The following is a 21984-nucleotide window of genomic DNA, read 5'->3' as shown; positions in this document are numbered from 1 at the left end:
ATAAATATGGAAGTAATTTAAAGTACAGCAGTACTTTCTGTACACAGTGTTTAATTAGGTTAAAGACTCTACACGGAGAGGTAAAGAATAGGGAAACTGAGACCCAAAAAAGTGAAGTTAAACTCTTCAAGGTTGCTTGAGTCAGTGAATTGAGAACAACATCCAGAATCTTAAGTCTCCGATAAACTCAACTGTTCCATGAACACTTTTTGCATTGTCCTGCCTCCATATTCCTGGAATACCTTTCCCTGTCGTCACCTGCTGAAATTTTACCCACCTTTCAAGGCCCAACAGAAATGCCACTTCTTCCATGAAGTCTTCCTTGATTCCTGCCCCCACCTCCCAAATATGGATGCAATCTCTCCTCCCTGCAAAATCTCACAAGGCTTTGTACCTTTCTGCTGAATTTAATCTTTCTGTATTCTAGTCCTTTGTGGACATGCCTTATCTTCTCTACTAGACTGTCAGCTCCTTGAGGACCAGAATAGGCTTTTATTTCTGAATATTCCCTAACCCCAGCACAGTGCTCTGCACAAATCATATAAACGTTAGTTGTATTATGTATTTTTTTCCTGTTCACACATGGAGTAGTTGCTTAATAAATATTTGTCAAATGAATGAATCAATCTAGGACTGTACTTCATGGGATAAAGGATATGTGCCTGCTACTTACGAGGACACATTCCAGGCCAGGAATTCTGTGCTGTGTGAGAGCTGGGAAAACTACCTAAGTCACTGAGGTTATGCCACATTAATCAATAGAGAAAATGATTAACAATTCCTTTATATGATGCTTCACAACTTTTTATAATTCAATTCAACAAACATTATTTACTTCCTGCTACGTGAGAGGCACTGCGGATGCAAAGATGAACTATGACCCATTTCTTGTCCTCAAGGAGCTTACATTCTACTAAAAAAGTATGGTACATACATAAACAAGTATAATACAAGATAGAGTGTGATGGGGGCACAGGAGAGACCAAGACAAATTAACCTAAGAAAAGCTGAGCTTCTTGGGGGAGACAAGCAGTACATGAATGGATCTTGAAGAATTTCAACAGGTGGGAATGGTGAAAAAAGTACATTTAAAAGGCAGCCCATTCCTATGGTGGAATGGGCACTGGATTTGGAACCACCGGACCTGGATTCGAATCTGGACTCTAATACTTAGTAGTTCTGTGTGACCTTGGAGTAAGTCTGTAAAGTGAAAGGATGGAACTAGATAATCTCCACGATCCCCTCCAGCTTGAAATCTATGTTCTTAGGACCTGGATATATGAAATGACATCTCCAGTGATCCTGATCCAGATCTCGCCATTGGACCCAGACAGCTCTGGAGGAGAAAGTGAGCCTACTGACTAACTGCACAGCCCTCTCTCACTTAAATCCAATTCCCCTGCATGTCATGGCGTCACCTCCCTGGTGCCATGGTCCTCTTCGAGAACACAGGACCAACAGCAACAGGAGAACATAGAGAGGAGAAAGCCAGCAAGCCTCTCACTGCATAGTCCTTGTTTAACGGAGGGAGAAGGCCTGTGTATGGCACGCAGTCTGTGAGTGAGCCATTAGAGGTTAATTAACGTCAGTGCTAAATGAGGCTAACACCAGCATCTGAGCCGCTGCTCCAATCCCCAGTCTCTATTGCTCTTTGTCCCTAATTGTGTTTCAGGCAGAACAAAAGCTTGTATTCTCAGGAACAATGAGTAGCTGTTTGCTATTTTAGAGCTTTCTAGAACAGGGAGCCTTCCATTCCACCAGGGGCACGGGGCGGATGAGACCTACGCTTCTCCTCGGGGGAGGGCAACTCTGAGAGGCTCAGAGTCCCCTGCACAGATGCCCTGGTCCTTCATTAGTGTTTCCTGAGCTCCAAGCCTAGTAAATACCTTGTTAATGCCCTGGGACCACTGTCTCTCTCTCTCTCTCTCTCTCTCTCTGGTTACTTTCTCTCTAATAAAATCCTTCCTTAAACAGATACACAGATACATACACACCTTAAAATTTAGATCATCTAATCTAAATCCATCATTGTATAGAGTGTGGGAGCTGGGGCCCAGAGAGGAGAAATAGGTCTAAGGTCTCAGCTGGTACAAAACCATCAATCAATCAACAATCATTTATGCAACATCCTTTGTGTGCCACATACTGTCCTAGGCACTAGGGAAACAAAGCTAAAAATCAAACAGTCCCTGCCCTCTAGCCAAGACAAATATTTTCCCCATTTTACTGAGGAAATGAGGAGACTGAGGCTTGGAGGTATTAAATAATTTGCCAGCAGTGACACAGCAGCAATGGGACACAACTAGGACTCGAACCCAGGTCCCCCTACCTTCAAGTGCCATGGGACCCTTTCCACTACACAGCTCTGTCTCTGTGACCACAGTGGGTTCTAGCAGCCCTAACACTTGAGTGTGTATTTTGGGTCTACTAGAACACAACCAGGGATAGACCCAGGAGTCTGTCTGAAAATCATCCAGTTTCTCTGAAATTCTTTTGAATGAAAGGTTCCTTATAAGAGTGATTGGTCATAAATGACAGCATTTAGAAAACAAACAAAAAAACAATCCAATAACCCTAGCAACACAAAACCCCCTTAAATTTAGCTCATGTCTCTCTTCTGGGGAGATCCAGACTACACACCTGAATCATCTCCTCTGTCATTGTAACATTCCTAGGAGGCTAGGAGGAAGTAAAAATGGAACAAGGACTATTATCCCTCTTTGACAGACAGAAAAATTGAGGGAGAGGGACTTGCCCAAGGTCACAAAGTGAGTCATCAGTCACACAGCTCTGACGTGCCTCATGCGGTCAACATTTCAAGGTCGGAAGACAAGAGTCGGTTGAGTAAACTTACTTTTTCCGCCTCTGCCTCTCTTTTAACCTGGAGTGATAGATATCTACCACAGCGATCTTCAGGGCTGAAAACACAAAAGCCACAACAAAAATAAATCTGTTATGCAAGCTTCTTGAATCCTTGGTCCTTGAAGTCCACATGGCCAAATGATGCAGACTTAATCACTAGACAGTTTACCTCTGGAAAGATGAAAATGTACCCTACATCCCTTAAAGTTCTCTAGCAGCAAATTCTAACCCAGGATCCCAGACTTTCATTTCTTCCCACACACAGCTACAAATTTGGTTATTTGTAGAGAGAAAATAATAATGGTATCATTTTTCTGTACAACTTTACCTTAATATCTCTGGTCATCTCTCTAGGGCAAGAGTAAAAATGGTTCAGCTGTCCACATACAAGACAGACACGAAGCCTGGATGCCTTAGAGTAATGCAATAAAGTAATTATATCAGTCGTATCATTGTAGTCTTATAAACCGACAAGTCTTCATGAAATACCTTCTACGTGCCAGGCACTGTTCTGGGTGCTGGGGATATAAATACAATACATGGGACAGAGTACCGGTCCTGGAGTCAGGAGGACCTGAGTTCAAATTCAGCCTCAGACACTTAACATTTACTAGCTGTGTGACCCTGGGCAAGTCACTTAACCCTGACTGCCTAAGTAAAAAAACCAACAAAAAAAAAACCCAAATACAATGCATGAAGCAATCCCTACTTGCAAGAGGATCATGGATCTGGATCTGGAAGGGATTTTAGAGGCTACCTAGCCCAGCTCCCTCATTTTACAATGGAGAAAACTGAGGCCTATGCAGGTCAAGTGTCAAAGGTACGATTTGAACCCAGGTACTTTAACTCTGTAGCTAGTGCTCTTACAAATATAGTCAAGAAAATTAATATTAATTGTAAACCCAACTGACTAGGCAGAAATGTGGAAGACCCATATGGGAAGGGGTGGGCAATGAAATCAAGAGGTAATGTGAAAATGGGACCAATGTAGACTGTGGTAAAGTGAAGTCAGGAGACAACATGGAGATAGGACTTATGGAAGGGGGCCAGTATTTACATCTGGACTGGGATGGAGGACCTAGCAGGTTTGATGTGGATCTTTTTTTTTGGGGGGGGGATGAATGTGGAGAAACAAGGAATTATTTTAGGAGTAAAGCTTTGCATCTGGTTTGTGAAAAGCTCCACTCCTCCCTGACTAAAAGCTGCTTCTAGTCACTTGAACCTCTCCTCTGATATTGCTTACCTCAACCCTTTCCTAGCTAAGATCTTCTGCAAAGCCATGGGGAAAAGGAAGACAAAGGGAAGCAAGAAAGGGAAAAAGGAAAAGTTGCAGTTGGAATTTGTCCAGGGATCAGCACAGACTGTATTTGTATTGGGTGCCAGTGCAACATGGGGTACTGGTTATCTTTGGATTATTTTGAGGCAGATTTTTCATGTCCTTTTCTTCTCCCTATTTTAGGGCTACTGCCTTTATCGGCTCTAGCTCTGATCATTTTCCCTCAAATCTAGTCATATTTCTCCATCTACCTACTAGACATCCTCTGCCTTGGATTCTTGATCATCTACCTTCGAGTTATCATCTAAAGTTGAACTCATCCATCCCAAATTGGTTCCTTCTCTTGATATCCCCGTTTCTGTCAAAAGTATCCTTTTTGGAAAAACCCTGGACTTTCCCACATGGCTAGAAATCTGGAGTTCTCCCGAGGCTATAATCCCATCAACTGGCCTTTCATTGTGGACCTCCCTATGGCCACATATGGTCATACTGTGGTCCTCCCTATGGTCCAGGTCCCAGGAGTTAGGTTCACCCTAGGTTACTGGCCACTCCCATCCAGATCCTCCTTAGACCCCTCCTCCAATCACCCCAAACTACTTGGCCACTCCTAGATCCCTCTACAGTCTTTCTGTATATAAGGTCCATCTTGTCTCCATTAAAGTGTTTAGATTCTTAAAATCTAGCCATGGGCTCAGATTCTTATGATCTAGACAACAGCTCACTAACTTCAGACTCCTTAAGAGTCTGCCCAGTGTGACAGAGGTTCTAATAAACCTTGTCTTTGGCTGAAAAAAAAAAGGGGTATCCTTTTTGTTCCAGTAACCTAAAATCAAAACTTGCCATCTTTGCTCCTTTTCCCTAAGTAGTGACTATGGCCTATTGCTTCTTCGTTTATAACATATCTCACTCTTGCCTCTTCCTTTCCACTCCCATGACCATCATCCTAGACCAGGTATTCATCAGCACATACCTTAATGACTGAAGTAGTCTCAAACTTGATCCCCTTTCCTCCAGTCTCTCAATTTCTTAAAAGAGCTTCCATCATGTCATTCCCTTATTCAAAACCTTCAGGAGCTCCCCATTATGTGGAGGATAAAGTCAAAACTCTTTGGTCTGTCATTCAAAACTCCTCACAAGATGAACCTAACCTGCTGTTTCAATTTCTCTCCTATCATTCTCCCTGATAAACCCTTTGCTCTAGACAGAATTCCCTTCCTCCTCTTCCCAGAATCCCTTTATTCTGGCCTCTGAAGATTCCTTTGCTCTAGCTGTTGCTGACCATTGAATTCTGCACATCTACATTAAGGCCCAACTGAAGTTCTACTTCATCTAGACTTCAGGAAAACATGAAAATTATCTTCAGGTATCTGAAGGGCCACCAGCAGGAAGAGGGATTAATTTTACTTTGGTTAGCCTCAGAGGGCCAATGATTGGAAATTGTACACAGACAGCCTTAGACTTAAGAAAAACTTCTTAACAATCAGAGCTGCCAATAAATAAATAAAAATAAACAATTGGAGCTGCCCATAAATGAAATGGACTGAATCAATCACTAGATGTCTTCAAGCAGAACTTGGACCATCATTTGTTAGGAGGGATGTGGAAAGGATTCCACTTTCAAATTGGATCAGAAGACCTCTAAGGTCCCTTCCAACTCTGAGTTTGATAATTCCTCTATGTTAGCTTCCCTGATCACTCAATCCCACTGGAACCCTTCTCTTCTTAGAACCCCTAACATTTACTTAGAGGCATTTAGGTAGCACAGTGGATAGGAAGAACTGAGTTCAAATCCTGCCTCAGATACTTTTTTGCTGTGTGACCCTGAGTCACTTAATCATTGTCTGCTTCAGTTTCCTCATCTGTAAAATGGAAATAATAATAGCACCCATCTTACAGGGCGGTTGTGAAAGAGAACATGTGTAAAGCACTTTGCTAACTTTAAAGAGCTATATAAAACCTAGTTCTTGTTTTCATTATTATTATCATTATTACTGCTGGAAACTTAGCCACACTGTTTTGTGATACCTCTTATATTGTTGCCTTGAACACTGGCAACATTAGTTAACATTATATATGTCTACATAATCTCCTTGAACACAGGACAGATGTACTACAGGTTTTTGTACCTGCAGTGTCTATCCCAGGACTATTTGTACATTGTGAGTCCTCCATAAATACTTGTTGAATGAATGGAAAAAAGACAAAAGCTGACTCTGTTACTTATTAACAGCTCTGGAAAAAAAAAAGTCTTGGTAGGAAAGGCGTCAACACTATTGTCTAACAGGCCCTTATTTTTCATTATCTATGGTCTTAATTTCTCTGTTCTTTCTCCGTTTCCTATTGCCATGGCTAACTGAGAATGGAATGCTTATTTTGAAAGAAGATTCATATGTGAAATGCCTCAAAGTCTCAGATTTTTAAATCAGCAAGACAAACTCTTGCCAACTCTAGAAAAAACATGGGGAGCTGGGGCTGGGGGGGGGGGTGATCATGTAACCAATCCATGGTACTCTGAATCATTCTTCTCATTTAGATTTCCATGGATTCTGAAGGCATCCTAAGGTTACATTTTCTGGGTAGGTCCTAGAAATATCTTGGTATCTCCTTAAATAAGTTTTGTGTGGGCTAGTGGGACTTTTCCCCCCTCTTTTTGGTTTGAAGGGAGCCAGCAGAGATTTTCTCCCGATTATTAAGTGCCAATGTATTCTGAAAAGTAACAGGGCTGGGCAGATGGCCTATCTTGAGTGCTCTGAAAAACTATAATGCATTATGCACTTAGAAAATGTTATCAAGAGTTAGCAAACAATATACCAGCTTCTGATGTGAGGTAAAGCCTTCAGTTTTGTCTATGTTTTTTTTCCTTTAGTCCCAACACTGGAATCATTTCTTCCAAGGGAGTTGTCCTAGTTCGATGACACACCCTGGCATGGTCCTTTCCCTAAAGCCTCAAGAACTTTGGTAAATTCAAATCACAATCCCTTTGACTTCTCTTCTAAGGAAGTTGAAAGACAAGCTCAAGTTAAGGTGGTACAAGCTTAGTTCATGACAGGAATGAGTCAGCACTCAATATGCACTTTCCTTTAGTACTGGATTTTATGGTAGAAAAAAAAATAGAGTGATCCAAAGAGAAAAACCAAGACCAGACCACCTCATTAAATTCACCAATTTGGAGCCAATGTGTAATCTCAAAACTAAGCTGCCAGGAAATAATCATAATAGCTGGCATTTACATAACTCTTTGAGATTTACAAAGCATTTTACATACTGTTATCTCCTGTGAACCTCACAAAAATCCTGCAAAGTAGGTAGTGGAAATATTATATTCTCCTTTTATATATGAGGAAAACGAGACTCAACAGAGGCTAAGTGGCTCACCCATCAGGTAAGCAGAAGCAGAGTGGGAAGCCAGGGCTCTCCTGATACCAAGTCCAGCACACTTTTCATTATGCCACACTGCCTAAGGACATCCAAGAGATTATCCTGGAGACAGCAAATAAGGAAGGAAAGGCCGTTTGGGAATATAAAGCAGTGTATTTCTCTATCACTTCATCCACAGGAGATTTTTAGAATTATAACAGAACTGCCTAAAAGACTAAATGGACAGCAAGGCCTGTCAGATCCTTGGTTATGAAGAAGGGCTGCTCTATCTGAACCACCCTCCTCTGTTCTGGTCCAAAAAGAAAAACGTATTGAGTTAAGACAAAAGACACCTGAAGTTCTAACTGTAAACTCGTATCAGAGTTAAATAGTCATTGCCATAAGCACTTGCATTTTGCAGAGAAAACACTGGACCAGGCCAGGCTCAGCTTTTCTTTCTATTTTTTAGCTTTGTGACTTTGGATGTCAGTTACTGGTCTCCTCTAAGCCTCAGTTTCCCCATTTATAAAAATGGGGGAAAATCCTTTAATACTAAAAAGTGCACAAGGCTTGAAGGAAGAAGCAAATCTGGGTTTCCAAGCCCAGTTATGACCCTTTCTAGTCGTGTGACTCTGGAAAGCCGAAAGGAAAAAACACTGGAGTTAGAAGCTCAACTCAAACCTTTCCTAGCTATGTGACTCTAAGTAATATCATTTGATTTCTCGAAGCCTCAATTTACTTATCTGTATGGCACTTGCACTAACCATCTCAAAGGAATCTATTCAGGAAAACACTTTGTTTTCAAGGTGTTCTCAAGGTGTTAAGGGAATTATAATGATCATTACGCATGGGTTAAACAAAAAAGAATTCAAAGATTTCATTGATGTCTTGTTTTTTTTCTTACAGTTTTTCCCCAGGCTTTTGGCCTGGGATGGCCCATAGGCCTGAGTTCCCCTTTCCTTGGGCAGGCACATGGTTTCATGTGCTGCTGTGACAAATGGTAACCTCTTTCTCCCAAAGTGGCCCAAGGCTTGGCCTTTCCGCAGACATTTCAAAAGCCTGATAAAGTATTATTCTTATTTTCCTTCCTAAATATTATGGTTTCGGTATATTTAAGAGAGATATTAAGTGTGGCCATTCTATCTAAAAATTCAGATAAATCAGAACCCCCTCAAAATAATGGTGTTGTTAAACAAGAATAATTACCCCGTTGCCACTTCCATATCATACCGAAAGAAATTATTAATGATGATAACAATAACAGCTTGCATTTATCTAGTACTTTAAAGTTTGCAGTGTTTTATATAAAAGGATCTTATTTGAGTCTCATAACAGATGCATCCTAAAGACCATGTGACTTTTCCATCTGACCTGGGGCTGAAATCTTCCTTACGTGCTGTCTCCCCTGTTAGAATGTAAGCTCCTTGAGAGTAAGGACTCACACTGCATTTTGTATTTGGCTCCATTTGTATCTCTAGCACTTAGCATAGTGCTTTGCACAGAGTCAAATGCTTGATAAATGTTTTATTAATTCAGATATTATAATCCTATTTCACAGAAGAGGAAACTGAGGCTCTGAGATATTAAAGGACTTGGCTATGTTCATAGAATTAGGATCAGAGGTAGGATTCAAACTCAGGTCTTCCTGATCCTAAATCAGATACTTGTCACATTCTACCATAACACACAGTCTCTCCACTACACACACACACACACACACACATTCTCATTATACACATGTGGACATATGATAACCTGAAGTAAAGCTAGATTTACATAATACCAAGGTGTTTTTAATGGCATTTTATTATATCTCTCATAAGTCTGGGCACACTTAGGAAACTCACAGCTTAGAACAAAGAAGAATGAGGGTAATCAGTTCAGTCGTCTGACAAATTCTTTTCTTTACTCTTTAACTTCCAAGACACTAACCTACCATGTTATTTTCTGGGATCTGTGTGGGAAGTACTTAATGAAAAAACATGAAGAGATTGTGTTGGGTAAATTTTTATAAATACTTCTGATAATCGGCCCTGTTGTTTGATCTTCTCAGTAAAGTTGAAACTCGTACAAATGGCTTTGGATTTAAAAAAAAAAAACAAAAGAGGGAAAGGAACACACAGGGCCAGAAACAAATGGGAGGAGGAGAAAAACTGGAATCCACCCAGAGTAAAATTCATATTCAAAGCCATCTCCTCGCTTCATAAAGTACATTGAGAGAAAAGTGACTGATTACAAGATCCTGAATACGTGAATAACACAGGGACTACCACAGTTATGCAAGCAAAATAGGAATGAGAAGAGAGACAGCAAGAATAAGAATGGTTAGTTCATGGTTTACTTAAAACAGCTGAGAGAGAGGGAGAAAGAGCAAAAGACCAGACAGAGAGACTACTGAAAAAAACAAACACCATCACCCAACAAGCCACACACACAGATGCAACTCAGCTGAAATCCCCATTTTGGGGAGGAGGCAGTCTCTCTCTGATCACATGGGGGACCAATGGTGAAGCTTTTTAAACTGGTGGCCCTAAAATATTTTAAAAGGTGGGCAGAAGTCAGAGGCACTCCTGCCCACCACAATATATTTCCGAGACTGTTCAAAATAGCAGACAACATGTTTCTATTTTTCTAACAGAAGGCACTTGCTGCTTCCCTGGGGGAAAAAAATTGACTTGGTGGCCACACAGCCAGGCCAATTACAATCCCTGTTGCAATTACAGCAGTAGAAACCTGTGGTCAGGTATTCCCTGGAAGAAGGAGGCAAAGTTTCTTTAATCCTTTTCTCTATGACCTCCCTTCTCGAGAAGCACACCATTAATCTGATGGGAGTCTATGGTATGACTAAGTGGATAAAAGCTCTGATCTTGGCTCATTCCCTGACAATAGGACCTTGGGCAAATCATTCACTTCTGAGTGGGTGGGTGTGGGTGAGTGTGTATCTCTCTCCCCTTCTATGAAATGGTTTTTTAAATACCTAATCCTACATCCCAGGAATGTTGTAAGGTTATATGAGGCAACTAATGTGAGAGAGCTCTTTGGAAGAGCCACAAAAATCCAAGGAATGTATGATATGCCTATAATGCTTCAGACACAAAACCGACAAATTATCAACAAGGGTGAGGTATTGTCAACAGGAGAATGGATAAATGGACTAAGAAGCTCTGGCTGGAAAGGATTAGAAGGGGCAGCTAGGTGGCGAAGTGGATAGAGCATTGGGCTTGGAATCAGGACGACTCATCTTGAGTTCAAATTTGGCCTCAGACATTTACTAGTTGTGTGACCCTAGACAAGTCACTTAACCCTATTTTACCTCAGTTCCTCATCTGTAAAATGAGCTGGAGAAGGAAATGGCAAACCACTCCAAGTATCTTTGCCAAGAAAACCTCAAAATGAGGTCATGAAGAGTAGAATGTGACTGAAATGACCGAACACAACTAGATTTAGAGACACAGGCCACAGGAGTTGGAACAAAGCCGGGATCCACGCCTCAGCCAAACAATCTTCCTCAATGTCTGTTTCTCAAATAGGAGAAAGGTAACCCAGTGTTGGAAGAATCCCTTGGAATTCTGTTGAAGAAACTCCCATGACCTCATTCTTGCCTGCAAGAACCAATGTGGGGAAGGAACCAATGGTGGGAAGTACTTGGGGACTCAAGAATGCTTAAGGCAACAGAAATCCACAGATTCACAAAAGAAAAATTTCATGAAAGGCACTGATGCAGGCAAAGGGCACCATGGATAATAGAGGAACCTTATTACTAATCAGTTGCTTTAAGGGCACAGAAGCAGAGGAAGGGAAGCTAAGGATCCCCTGTGTCATGTCTTCTTGAAGCAATAATGGCTGCCCTCTTGGTAAAAGATGGGCAGGTACCATAATAGGTCCTGTAATCTTCCTCCTCTCATTCTCCAAAACTGTTTGCAAATGGGGCTCATTGCCCCATTTACAGGATCATAAGATCACAGATCTAATAGATCTAGAAGGGACCACAGAGGCCATCTGGTCCAACCTCCTCATTTTTTTTTTAACCTCATTTTACAGATGAAGAAACTGAGTTCCAGGGAGATTAAGCCCAAGGTCATAAAGGCAGTAAACATCAGAATGGGGGTTTGAACCTAGCCACCTGCTCCACTCCAGAGTCAGCACCCCTTCCATTCCAACACACATTCCCCCCTTCGTCCTTTCTGAAAGTCCTTCCCAAGGGTCTGGGATGCAATTAATTGTCCCTCCATTGTGACTTAGACCTCCACAGTCCGTTTTTATTAAATAATAGTATCTGGGATTTAGATGGTGCTTCTTAATGTCTGCAAAGCACGGAGCATATGTTGTCTCATGAGACGTACATCACAACCCTGTGAGGTAGGTATTACCAGCATTAATCTCTCCCTTTTTACAGATGAGAAAACTGAGGATCAGAGAGGTAGAGGGACTTGTCCAGTGTCATATAGCTACTAAGGGTCAGCAGATGAACTCAGATCTTCCTAAGTCCTTCATTCTTTCCACTAGAGACCGCCTATCTACAATAAACTCCATGAATCAAAGTCTTTGTTGGGGTATGACAAGGGGTGGCTTGGTTTGCTGCATGCCACCAAGTTGTTCCTTTTAAGTACTGATGAGTGGGAAATTTAAAAGAGATGCATTTAACAATAACTAAAATTGCATAATGGGGTAAAGCAAAGGTAATAACACCACTTTAGGTTATACACCATCTTTTCATCCAAAACACACACACTGACTAATCAATGTCACCTCCTCTTTATTAGCAGTGAAGGGACAAAAGTTCCAATGGCTTGCTTAAGATCATCCAATGAGTCAGAGGCAAGCCTGGGGCAAGGCCACAGTGTCTCACACTGCAGCCACAGGGCCATGATGGCTCTTGCTTCCCATTCTTCTCCAGTTGTCCTTGGAAACTTCCCTGAGCTTCTCTTCCCTCTCCTCTGTCTTGTTTCCTCTTCCTTTCACCTTCTGGGAGGGGAGGGGCTGCACAGAGGGAGTTTTCAAGCTGTGCCATGGGAGGAGCCATTTGTAAGCCCACCAAGCCCGAAAGCAGGGACCATATGCTGCTGCCTCTCATCTTCTTTAGCCTGAGCATCCTTCAAAAGTGCCCCAATTGAATGGCTTGCAGTGTCCCAAGTCACTTGGAGGCTACCATGAAGAGTGTGGAAAAGAAACACTGGACTGACTTAGGAGTCCAGAAGACACAGGCTCTGGTCCTGCCTCAGACACTTACTGGCTGTGTGACCTTGGACAAGTCACTTAACTCCAATTGCCCCCCCCCAAAAAAGAGTCTATTATGTACTGACTGGCATTGGTAGAGGGAATTTCCTCTACCAATGGAATCGTAAGTCCAGCTCCAAACCAAATCCTACTATGTGTCAAACACTGTGCTGTGCACTAATCCAGGCTGAATGAAAACTAGTGATGCACGAGATGGCAGGAACCTTCTGCCTGGAATATGGATTGGGAATCAATTAGGGTTTTTTTTAACCTTACTTTCTTTAACCTGTTAACTGCAGTTCTGTCAATACCAAGTTGAGAAGAGGCCTAACAGCACATCCTATGGGTGCTCAGAATGGCAAATCAAATTAAAAAACAAGCATTCCCCACTGTCACTGAGACTGCCTTATTAATGTTGAGAAATGAAAGTGAGGTTCATTGAGGAGCAGCCACTAGTCTCAGAGTCAGGAAGACATGGGTTCAAGTCTTACTCCAGAAGCTTACTAGTTATGTGATCCTGGGCAAGTCTCATGCCTCAGTCTGCTCATTTGTCAAATGAAGAGGTTGAAGCTGATGGCTCTCAGGTCCTTTCCAGCTCTAAATCTACAATCCAGACATGGCAGCAAGCCCCATTCCCACTAACTCTCACTGATGTCATGTTTTAAAGTCTGCAATTTCCCTCACAACAATTCCATAAAGGGGAAGGTTCAGGGATTCTAAGCCCCACTATATAAAGGCTCAAAGAGATTAAGCCACTTGTCTGTAGTGACACGGCTAGTAAGGAAGAATTTGAACCCAGGTCTCCTGGGTCCAGTGCTCCATCCACCCCACCCCACCCCATATCATAAGATCAGACTCGAGCCTGCCTGGGGTTCAAATTCCTGAAGAACATTTCTCAGGAGTTTGCTTTCTATGAGGCTGCCCTTCTCGTGATGTGGTAACCCAGAGCTCCAGCAAAAGGGGCTAAGAGCCAGGCAGTGCATGAGGCTTTAACTTAAGTTGATATGGAAGAGGGGGAGAAATGTGAAGGAACCCCACAGGAGGTAAGAAAGAGCAACGTCATGAATCATTGGGACTGAAAAGGAAAAGATACCAATGGGTAAGACAGAACAAATATAAGGAAGCTGACGAGCCCCAAAATGACTGGCTGTTAAGCTTTCCTCTTTTAGTAGGAACTGACTCACTTTGTCTTTCTGCAAAGTCATGTAGGAGGGAAGAGGAGGGAAAGAAATTTGGGAAAAAAACCAAATACCTCTAAGATGATATGTAGAGAGAATTTTTATAAGTTAAAATTTTCATGGAGGCTCTCTTGGTCACAGATAGAATCTATCAAATTCCTAGCTTGCTCCCGTGGAGGGAGCAGAATCAAGTCACCCTCCACGTGACAGAGTAGGCCTTAATTCAAAATGAAAAAGTAACTTAGGATTCAAAAAGGATCCTTGGGTTAGAGCTGGTCATCTAGCTCAACTGCATATTTATTTACCTTGTATGTGTTTTATATTTTCTCATCTGTTTTTATGTTACAAACCTTCCCCCTCTTTTCTAATAGAATGGAAATTCCTCAAGGATTGTTTTGCCCCTGGTTCTCTACAAAACCTAATGCCAGGCAAACAGTAGGCCTCTAACAAATGCCTGTTGATTGATAGATTGGGTGACGTTGTCTCCTTCAAGAAGATCTAACTATCTTGAGAGCAGGCACCCTTGTGTCCCCAACATCTAGCAGAATGCCTTGGGTATAACCTAAAGGGTTGTTGAATTGAACTCCTAGAGGTGAGAAAACCAAGGCCTGGAAAGCTTAAGTGATCTGCCCAAGGTCACACAGATAGTCAGTGATGGGAATGATAACTTCAAATCCATTGGCCTACCCTGCTGCTCCTTCCCACTTAAGGAGTAGCTTTGAAGGAAATACGTAAAAGAATGTTCACAAAAAGTAAAGGAAACTGGAGATTGGGGACTGGGGAATTCAGGTCCTTGTTACTTATCCACTGTATGCTGCTGGATTCTGGACTGCTGGGGAAGAGCACACTGACCTTTGCAGGTTTTTTGAATATGCAATTAATCATGGAAGGGCAGGGAAAGAAAAGGGACAGTATCTCCCAGTCTTAAGAGCCCTTTGACATTCATGGTTTAAGTTACCAAAAAAGGGCAGAAATGAATCATAGATAATTAGGGCAAGAACTATGGAGATGCAAGCATAGGAGTGCAGAAAATTCAACAGTACTGAGCAAAGAGAAAACCAAAATCTTCCTTCCTGCACACTCAACTCCTGCAGATTGCTAACCTTCCTACTCTTTCCTCTGGCAAATTTTAGGCTGATCAAGCTCAGATTTGCCAAGGGAATACTCATGACAGCCAGGGGCTATCATCATTAAAATCTTAAAGTTTTAACACTGTTCTTCTTTGTCCCCAAGAAGGCTATGAAGGCCATGCCACACAGACAGGTCTGTTCCCCTGGAGGCTCCTCTCAGCCAAGAAGAAGACCACACAATTGGAGATATAGGGGGTTTCAAACCCTCTGCATAGGATGACTAGCCCCACCTTTATCGATGCCTTATCAGCCAATTTAAGGCAGCCAAAAGAATGTTGGATTTGAAATTGGAGCCCCTGGGTTTGAATTCCAACTCTCTGACTTCCCACCTGCATGACTTCAGGCAAGTCACTGTAAAGAGCCAACATGGCTAAGTTCACAGTAGCTGGCCCCATCACCATCCAGGTGGTTATTTGGCCACTGGGTGGTGAATCTTTTTGACCACAGATACTCATAAAGATTTTCCACTAAGGAGGAAAAGGGCTGCAATCGGTGTTGATGGAGGGAGTGCCCACACTGATGAAATTATGAATCCCTAAAATAATGCAAAGTTGTAATTTAGGCGAATTAGCAAGAGAGACCTGTTCTGGGTCTCAGTTTCCTCATGTGGAAGACGTGAGGGTCAGATCAGATGATCTCTAGGGTCTCTTTCATCTCTAAATCTATAATCACAGGATTTTGACCAGAGCTTTCCCAAACTCACCATGTAAAATGTCTGAGTCATCCTCAACAAAATCAATGTCTCTCAAGTCCCATTCTGCGTAATTGTCAAACTCCTGTGAAAAGAAACACAAATGCCCCAGCCCAGCCCCATGCACTTGAGTTAATCACTGAAGTTTGGACATGATCCCAAAGGAGACAGTATTCAGTGGGGCACCTACTGCAAGACACTCTACATGACAAGAGGCCAGGATATCCTTCTTTTAAGTAATTAATAGTAAAGTGGAGGGAATCTGGGGATGGGGTGGAGGACTTATCCAGTAGAAAAACACTTAACAGTGGTAGCATAAAAGTGACTACTTCTGAGAATTCCAAAGGAAACAATCAAGAGAAGCCAAACATAGGCTAGTTTAGTTTCTTTTTTTTGGGGGGGGTGAGGCAATTGGGGTTAAGTGACTTGCCCAGGGTCTCACAGCTAGTAAGTGTCATGTGTCTGAGACTGGATTTGAACTCAGGTCCTCCTGAATCCAGGGCCAGTGCTCTATCCACTTCACCACCTAGCTGCCCCTCAGTTTAGTTTCAAAAACAAAACTGAAGCCCACATCCTCCAGTAAACCCCCAGGATGCTAAATGCCATGGCAAAAATGTCAGCTGTAATTCATTCCCTGAAAGCTGTATTCCTCTGTAATACTATGTGTTGACAATGGACATAAAAGGCAGCACTAGCTGTGTCAGTGGGTTGGTCCACAAGATGAATGCACATGAGTGGCAAGTGTGGTTAAGTGCAATCATAAGCCACAGATGCAAAGGGAACTCCTGAGGCCAGAGCCAGTTCATAACAGGTCAATAAATTTTAAGAAGAAATCTGCAAGGTTGCTCCACATGAAAGTCTTACTTGGAGATCTCAACACAGATTGAAGGGGATCCCAAGGTCTCAAAGACTATTCCAGGGGAACTTTCATTCTGGCAGGTCTCATCATGCTGGAACAACTTAAATACAGGTCCAGCTGCAGGTTGTATGTGTGTGTGTGTGTGTGTGTGTGTGTGTCTCTCTCTCTCTCTGTGTCTCTGTGTGTGATCCAAGAGTCAGCCAGGCCAAGTTCACAGTGTCTGGCCCTATCGCCATCCAGGTAACTGCAATTGGTTGTTTGGCCATTGGGTGGTGAATCTTTTTCATCACAGATACTGTTAAAAATTTTCCTCTAAGGAGAAAATGATTGCAATCTGTAGTGGTAGAAGGAGTGCTCACAATGATAATATCATGAATCCCTAAAGTAATGCAAGGTTATAATCTAGGTGAATTAGCAAAATGGCAACATCATGATTTGCTAGGCCCCCATCACCTCCGTAATCCCTGAGTTACGTTGAAATTCATTCTTGGATACAGTTTTTATGCACATTCTTTTTTTCTTCTTTTTGGACCTGGCCTGTGATTTAATTGGCATGGAGAACTCTCAATGAAGAAACTCCTTCATACATTTCAGATCAGTACATCCTGCCATTTATTGTCTCAGAGAGTTGCCAAGGCCACTGAAAAGTCACGTGACCTTCCCAGAATAACACAGCCAGCAGTATCAGAAGTGGGCCCTGAACTTTCTAGCCAGCTTTCCATCTATCATATATCATATCTATCTGGTCTGGTCTTCCTATCCAGCTCTCCATATGTCTGTCATTCTGCCCCTGCTTAGCATAGAGCAGGCCTTTAGGAAATGCTTACTGAACTGAATTAGTATGAGAACAACAAGTACTCCTACTACCACATAAATGAGGTAATGAAAAGGGGGATGGCGAGCCTATACTTCCCAATGGTCCTTTTGGCCCACTGAACCTCCAATACTTAGATGTAAAAATGTATCCCCCCAGGCTACTTGATGACAGCCCATTTTCAGTCCTACCCAACTCCCAGGTTTGAAGTCAAAGTCCTCAACAGAAGCAAACCCAGTCTTTGTGCCCAAAGAAAGAGTCAAGTTTCCCTACCTCAATGAAGTCTGCTCGGGCTGGCATGTACCCTGCCATGTCCCGGGAAAGCAGTGAATCAAAGGCAGGCCTTGGAGGATCATCTGTAGCTGGAAGAGTTTGGAGTTTCATATTAAAAAAACACACACATACACACAAAAAGGAAAACGAAAAGAAATTCAGAAGGGGACACAAAAAGGGCAATTTTCTTACTACTTTGTTAAATGTAATACACAATTTAAAAAACTACATAATAGAAATTCACAATTTCCTCTACAATGCTCTTTAAAAATTTTTTTTAACTTTTTAGTGCCAAATTCTTTCCCTCCTTCCATCTCCTCCTCCACCCATTGAAAAGGTAAGATACAATCCTCTTTTTTGAGTTTTTCTATGTATATCAAAATATTGATTGTTAATTGATTGTTATTGTCTGTTAATTGTATAATTAACAGGGATTGGGACTGTGATTTCATTAGCAAAAGGAACTCCTGAATGAGGAAATTCCCCCCACCAATCCCAGTTGCACCTTCTCCAAAATGTATAGTTTTAGAGAGCTACCAAAAGCACTGAGAGGTTACTGTCTTGCCCTGGGTGACACAGTCACCTTGTCACAGGGTGACACAAGGGGACTTGAACCCAGTCAGAATTTAGGGTTTTACTCAATCACTTAACAAAACAGTGACATGAAGAAGCAACACAAATAGTAACATAACACCAAGAAGGGATGGACAAGAGAGGATCAATAAAAGCTCAAGGATAAATGTCAGAATAAAGAATCCAGATGCTCCTCCTCACCCCAACGACTTCAACACAGTAATGTTGTTTTAATTCAATGCATTTTAAACATCCTTTAGTGAATCCCCTTAGGAAACTTGGGAAGAGTCCCTATGAATTTTTCGTTTACACACTGAACGTGAGGAAGAAGGTTTTCATAATATTCCCCAGACCCAAGTATTCACTCTTCTTCCTGATGTCCCTCACTCCCTGGAACAATTCTCAATTTACTGATCTCAGATGAATATTATTGGATTTCCTTTTTGTTCCCAATTGATTATAAAACTCTGAATCAGACAGCTGTAAAGCTACGGCTAGGGCAATTTGAGGTTAGGAGTAGAGGTGTGGTGGGGGAGAGAAAAGCACTGGTATCTTGTTACTCCTGTGCTTTGGACCATTCAGAAGCAACGCCCATTCATAATTCATCATGTTTTTAGTTGTGCTTATAAAAGGGCCCAGGAGTCCCTCAGCCACAACAAACTAAAAACACATTTTAAAGAAGGGCCACCATTACTGGTACTGACAATAACAACGCATTGCTACATAGCTTTCATATTGGATGATTAATAATCAAACACAGTGCACGTCTATAATGTGTCTCTCAACATAGACTCTGCAGGGGACACACCAACAGTCTCGTCCTCGTGACGGCCCAGTGAGGTGGGTCACTTTTTTTTTTCAGGTCTCATCTTACGGATGCAAGGACTGAAGTTAATTGATACACCTGACGGGGTTCAATGAGTAGGTGTGGAAGGGCAAACAGGACTTGGGCACCCAGTCTTCCAACCCAGCATCTGTCCACAGGGATGGGTCCCCTCCCTGCCACCTCATGGTATCGGTTCTCAGCAACTGCCCTGGCCAACTCCACCTGTCTCTTTCACCAGGCTGGAGCAGTCAGTCGTCTGGCTGTCATTATCTGCAATTGTCAAAGAGCAGGCTCTGGGACGAGCCCAGTCCTTTACAACAGCAGGCAGGCACTTACACTGGAATGGAATGGCTGTGTCAGCAGTTTTCGCCTCCTCTGCTTGCTTGAGGTTGAGCAGGGTAGAAGCAAAAAGAGGGTTGTTGATGAAATGTTTCATGTAGTGTTTCTCACACTCTTCCTTGGTCTTGGTGCACATCTGATTGGCCACATCCTGCCTAGAGGGAGGAGGGGGGGAAAGTGTATGTGGGAGGATGGGTGAAGATTTCATTTATGGGTAACTTTAAGAAGCACAGTCTGCTCTTGCCTTATTTAAAGTTGTACCCATCAGAGATCTGAAATCTGACACCAGCAGCCCCAAACTGGCATCCAAGAGGCAGCAGTAGACAAATGAGACAGGTACACACCTGGTCTGAATCTACCTTGACCTCTGAAATTCAGTCAGCCTGAGAAATACAAGGGAGGACTAGAAGTCTTCACTTTACTACCTGTTATAGAAGGTTACTATGCCTGGCCCTAAAAATCTGTGACTGGGGCAGCTCGGTGGCACAATGGATAGACTGTGGCCTTGGAGTCAGAAGGACCTGAGTTCAAATCTGGCCTCGGGCACTTGACACTTACTAGCTGTGTGACCCTGAGCCAGTCACTTAACCCCAATTGCCTCACCAAAAAAAAAAAGGAAAAAGAAAAAAAAAATCTGTGACCAATGATTTACCATCAAGGAAAGGATCACTACCTAAAGATGGACAGCTCTGCTGTCTTGGGCTTTGCTTTTTACTGCATTGGGAGGAAAGGGATATGGAAATCTTACTCCATTTCATTTGGGACTGCATTGGGGTGGAGGATATGAAAAGAGATGAAGAGAGGACTAACTCAAACCCTTTTTGAAGGAGGAGAGAAAATATAAAGGACCAGGCCAAAGCCAGCCAGTAAGATTCTTGAGAACAGATATCACTTTGTTTCTCCCACCATTCCTAGTACAATACAAGGCCCACAAGGGAAGCCCAGTAGAATATAAACTCTTTGAGGACAAAGACATTTTCACTTTTGTCTGTATATCACCAATACCTCCTAGAACATTGTCTGGCTCACACTCAGCATTTAGTAAATGCTTATTGAATTGAATGGGCACTTGATAAAAAAAAATTGTGGAATAAATGAATTTTAGAAAAAAGAAGAAGCTGGGTGAACTATTGCAAAGCCTTCAGCCTCCTACTTCTGTCCTTTAGACATTATAAACGGAGACAGCATAGAAGAAATAGAAGCCAGGAGATCAGGATTGCCTGACCACCAGATATATGACCTTGGCCATTTTATTTCTCTCTTGTCAACCTCCATTCCCTCACTGGTAAAATGGGACCATAATATACCTGTCTACCTACTTCTCAGGGGTATCATGAGGACAGAATGAAACTACGTATAGAAAAGTACTTTGAAAAAGCATGAAGCCCTAGGCCAGCTACAAGTATGCACTTAATGTCTCAAGACAAAAACCTTGCATGCTAGACAGTTCTGCCCAGCACAATCCAGGACCATAGCTTGACAGAGGGGGAAAAATTTTAAATTCAAGTAGGGAGTTTGTGGAAATTGAATCACCAAAATGGGAAAGATCTACCCCAAGGGCCTGACTCCCTGAAATGAGATTCAGCCTTGGTACAGCATAGCAGTTGTAAAAGCAGACAGAAAAAATGACCTGCCTGAGAAAATGAAACTTCCCTTATGTTCAGAAAGGAAAAACCAATGCTTTTGGTAAGGATGTAACCATGTAGATTTTGTGTAGATCCCCTAAGCATGCCAATGTACTTCTGTAAGTTCATCCATCATCGAGGCACAGAAGGAAACTAGAATAGTAGTAGTGGTAATAATAATAAAAACAACAGTAACAACAACAATAGCTATTATGTATACAGAATTTTAAGGTTTGCTAAGTATTTTTACATATGTTATCTCATTTCATCCTTACAACAACCCTGCGAGGTGGTTGTTGTTATTGTTTAGTTGTATCTGACCCTGTGGACCATACTGTCCACGTGGTTTTCTCGGCAGATGTTGGAGTGGTTTGTGATTTCCTTCTACGGTGGATTAAGGCAAACGAGATTAAGTGACACACACAACTAGGTAGGTGCTATTATCACCCCTATGTTAGAGATGAAAAAATTGAGAAGGAGAGAGGTCAAATGAGTGCCCAGGGTCACAACAGCTTGTAAGTATCTGAGGCAGAATTTGAATTTTGGTCTTTCCGACTCCCAAGCTAGTGCTCTCTCTACTGTACCACCTAGCGGCCACAGGCACAGAGGCCAGAGCAGAGCTCCAAGCAGCCATAAGATGGCTTCCAGGACTCCTCCTGAAGGCCCTGTCTATCCAGTGGCAACTGCTCTCCTACGACATGATGAGGAAAACATCATCCACAGCAGGGCAAGTCAGTGGGAAAACTCTTACCAGTTTCCAAAGCCACAGTCCATCACAGCTTCCAGAAGGGCCATTTCCTCTTGAGCAGTCCAGCTGGGATCAAGGACAGGAAAGTCTGAGGTCTGAAGGAAAAGTGATTTTACAAAAATCAATTAACTACAAATAATGGTAGAAATGGGTCCTGGTAACTCTGACCACTATTTCTGGTCTCTTTGAATGATTTGCATCATAATGGTGCCAAGA

The 21984-nt window shown here is 42.3% G+C and overlaps 1 protein-coding gene across 8 annotated transcripts in view; it reads right to left on the bottom strand.

Annotated features, from left to right (window-relative positions):
- Nucleotides 1–21984, bottom strand: part of TADA2A (transcriptional adaptor 2A) — a 63057-nt gene that overhangs the window by 23119 nt on the left and 17954 nt on the right. For all 8 annotated transcript variants that reach the window (XR_013487248.1, XM_020991770.2, XM_020991767.2 and 5 more), the window contains 5 exons: nucleotides 21772–21863; nucleotides 19393–19550; nucleotides 17658–17746; nucleotides 15724–15796; nucleotides 2855–2918 (listed from right to left, as the gene is read on the bottom strand). Coding sequence is in view for 7 of the 8 variants with exons in the window: in XM_020991770.2 (XP_020847429.1) it covers nucleotides 2855–2918; nucleotides 15724–15796; nucleotides 17658–17746; nucleotides 19393–19550; nucleotides 21772–21863 (476 nt within the window). In the remaining variant the exon portion in view is untranslated. The remainder of the gene's footprint in view (nucleotides 1–2854; nucleotides 2919–15723; nucleotides 15797–17657; nucleotides 17747–19392; nucleotides 19551–21771; nucleotides 21864–21984) is intronic.

This window comes from Phascolarctos cinereus, unplaced genomic scaffold, assembly GCF_003287225.1.
Source record: "Phascolarctos cinereus isolate Bilbo 61053 unplaced genomic scaffold, phaCin_HiC Scaffold_5;HRSCAF=322, whole genome shotgun sequence".
In the NCBI taxonomy this organism is placed as follows: Eukaryota; Metazoa; Chordata; class Mammalia; order Diprotodontia; family Phascolarctidae; genus Phascolarctos; species Phascolarctos cinereus.
This window is presented reverse-complemented; position numbering and strand designations above follow the sequence as displayed.